Below are 2,684 nucleotides of genomic sequence, written 5' to 3'. Positions count from 1 at the left end.
TGTCCTGTTAATTTAGTTAATTACCCTGTGTACTTAAGTCCTGTGTTTTCAGTTCCGTTTGTCTGATCTCGTCCGTATGTGCGTGTGATTTTGTTCAGCCTGCCTGCCTGCCTGTATTTGTATCGTTTACTTTCATCTCCGAATGTGGATTAAATCGTTTATTTTCATTTATAGTCATTGTCTGCTCTCGTGGCCTTTCACACGCGTGACATATATAAAGTAAATAAATGGATAGATAGATAAATAAAAATTCTGTTCTAAAGATGTTAACAGGTCTAGGTAGTCAATTCAGTAAAACTTTTATAAAGTAAAAGATAATGAAGTGAAAATAATAAATTATTCATTATTAAAGCTATTTTAATTCTATGTTTCGAATTAGAAAGATTTTTGTTGAAGAGTTGGAGAATAAAGTTGTAATTGAAGAATAACAGATGCTTATTACCCTGTAGTCATGGTAAACTATGCCTACACATATAAATTATAATACTGCTGAAGTTTGTGAGAAGACTAAAGGTGAATGCATGTGTATTTTCCCGTACTAAAACTCCCGCTGCCTTTCTTCTGGCCCTCTTCTAGTCAAATAATATCCAAACTTTGGTAACTGTAGGAACGGCGCGTTCATTTCTTGTCATCTCACTCGTAGGGAAAATTTGGCTGAGGAATTTGAGCCATTCATATGAATCCTCAGCACTGAGCGCTCATGGTGAAGCGAAGCGTTCCTGCGTGCAAATGCGAGGAAAGGGAGGAACTGTCCTGCTTGTGCCAGAGATGTGACTGGACTGAGAAGTGCAGTCTGTTGAAACAAACGCTTAAAGGAGGATAGATGTTTACTGAGCCGAGCCGGAGCGCTTGCCAGCTACTTTTCCATAGAGCGGGAACGTAATAGGCAAATGCCACATCCCATTGTTTGATCAGCTCCACAATCAAAGCATGTCTGAGCGAGGGAATATCGTTGATCTTATTATAACACCCCAATTTCTCCAGTCCACATTATCATTGGAAAATGCAAAGAAAACATATCAATTTTTTGCATAATGCACTCTAGAGGCTTTTTCTCTTTCAAGATCGCGCTCGAAAAGAAGGCGCTTTGGGAAATATCTTATTAAAGAAAACCTTTTCCCTGTTTTTTTCTTATTTAATAGTGATATAATCCTGCTTCTGAACAGCCCGGCCATTTATATTCCCAACGGACGCAGCTGTTTAATGGCAGACAAATTAAGATGTATGAACCAAGTCGAGCTGGATATTAATGTCCGCCATCACAAACAAAACAAAGAGATCGATGGATAGATATCTAGGAAAAATAAACCAGAATTGGCATAAGCGAGTGCACCTTCGCGTTTAGAAAGTAAAACGAGTGCAAAGAATAAGAAAGTGCTTTTTTCAGACTCAAGCTTATCGTTGGTTCACCCATTTCCCCGCATTTTTTTGAACCCTACGCACCGAATGGACCAAGGTTATTCTTCTCTGAGCCCAAGCATTGGTCATTTAGCTTTAAAAAAATAATTGAAGCTATGAAGATGATAAATAGCAGTACTGCTGGCCCCTACCCTGGGATTTGACTATCGCATTTCCTAAAAGATGATTTACTCTTAGTTCATTTCATTTAAACGACCGGTTTTGTGAGCGACGACACGCGGCCGTTAAAAATAACAACCGCTGTGGTGCCGCTTCTGTCATTTACAACTTCAGGCTTTGTTTATAGCCCGAGGACTTGAATGGCACTGTCTGATTAATTAGCACAACTGTTTGCTTGAGAAAGCTGTCGTGATTGCTTTTTATTTTCCTTCGTTTGTCGCTTGAATGCCAATCTTGCTGCTTTGACTTTCTCGCAGATGGTCAGAAACAGGAAGTGAGGGTCGGTGGCGGTGCGTCCAGAGAGTGCTTCTTCAGTCTGACCCCCAACACCCAGTACAAGATCAGCGTCTACACTCTCTTACAGGACACAGAGGGTCCCGCCGTCACCACTATGGCGACAACCGGTAAATACACAGATAACTGTAGATTTTACACCGTTGTGAGACATGGTCTGTTCGGTTGGTTTTATCGTTGCCCATCCCTTATAACCTGATTTTTAATTGTGGTGGATTAAATATGGCATCTGTCCTTAAGACTTATTGGGGTGTTAAATTAGGTCAAACACTACACATCCCTGGGGTCTTTTAAGGCTCCAGTAAAACACCTGAAGGTGACTTAGTTTGTTGCCTTTGAGTAAGAAAACAATCTTTGTACAGCAGATACCTTTATTATTTTATTTGCCACCAGTGTTATCTAGAATGTGCGGAGGCCCTTTGATGCAATGGAATAAAAAAGTTAAACTTTATATCAAAGAATTCACAATATTTTTTATTTCTCAGAACTGTTTCATGTCTCACAATTTCGAGTTTGCAGCTCACTTATTTAATTTTGTTTCTCATAATTATGCGTTTACATCTTTAGTTAGAATCTCTAAAAGGCATAAACAGATGTTACAATCCAGCATTTACTTTTTTTTATGTTTTATTCTTCTGTGGCAGAAATTGGCTTCCACAAAACTGACTGAAGCATTCATAAACAGAAAAATAAGAATTTATGAGCTGAGAATCTATTTGTTGTTAGACTCAAACAACAACAACAACAACAACAACAACAAAGATCTCAATATGTGGCCTTGTCAAATTTGATCAACATTCTTATTCTTATAT

At 38.6% G+C, this 2,684-nt stretch overlaps 1 protein-coding gene across 1 annotated transcript in view; it reads left to right on the top strand.

Moving 5' to 3' along the window:
- LOC122327534 (collagen alpha-1(XIV) chain-like) overlaps nt 1-2,684 on the top strand; it is a 31,051-nt gene that overhangs the window by 23,650 nt on the left and 4,717 nt on the right. Inside the window, exon 19 of the mRNA XM_043222970.1 lies at nt 1,836-1,982. Coding sequence (XP_043078905.1) covers nt 1,836-1,982 — 147 coding nt within the window. The remainder of the gene's footprint in view (nt 1-1,835; nt 1,983-2,684) is intronic.

The sequence above is a fragment of the Puntigrus tetrazona genome, chromosome 2, assembly GCF_018831695.1.
Source record: "Puntigrus tetrazona isolate hp1 chromosome 2, ASM1883169v1, whole genome shotgun sequence".
Taxonomy (NCBI): Eukaryota; Metazoa; Chordata; class Actinopteri; order Cypriniformes; family Cyprinidae; genus Puntigrus; species Puntigrus tetrazona.
Note: the sequence above shows the minus strand (reverse complement) of the source record. Positions and strands in the feature narration are given on the sequence as shown.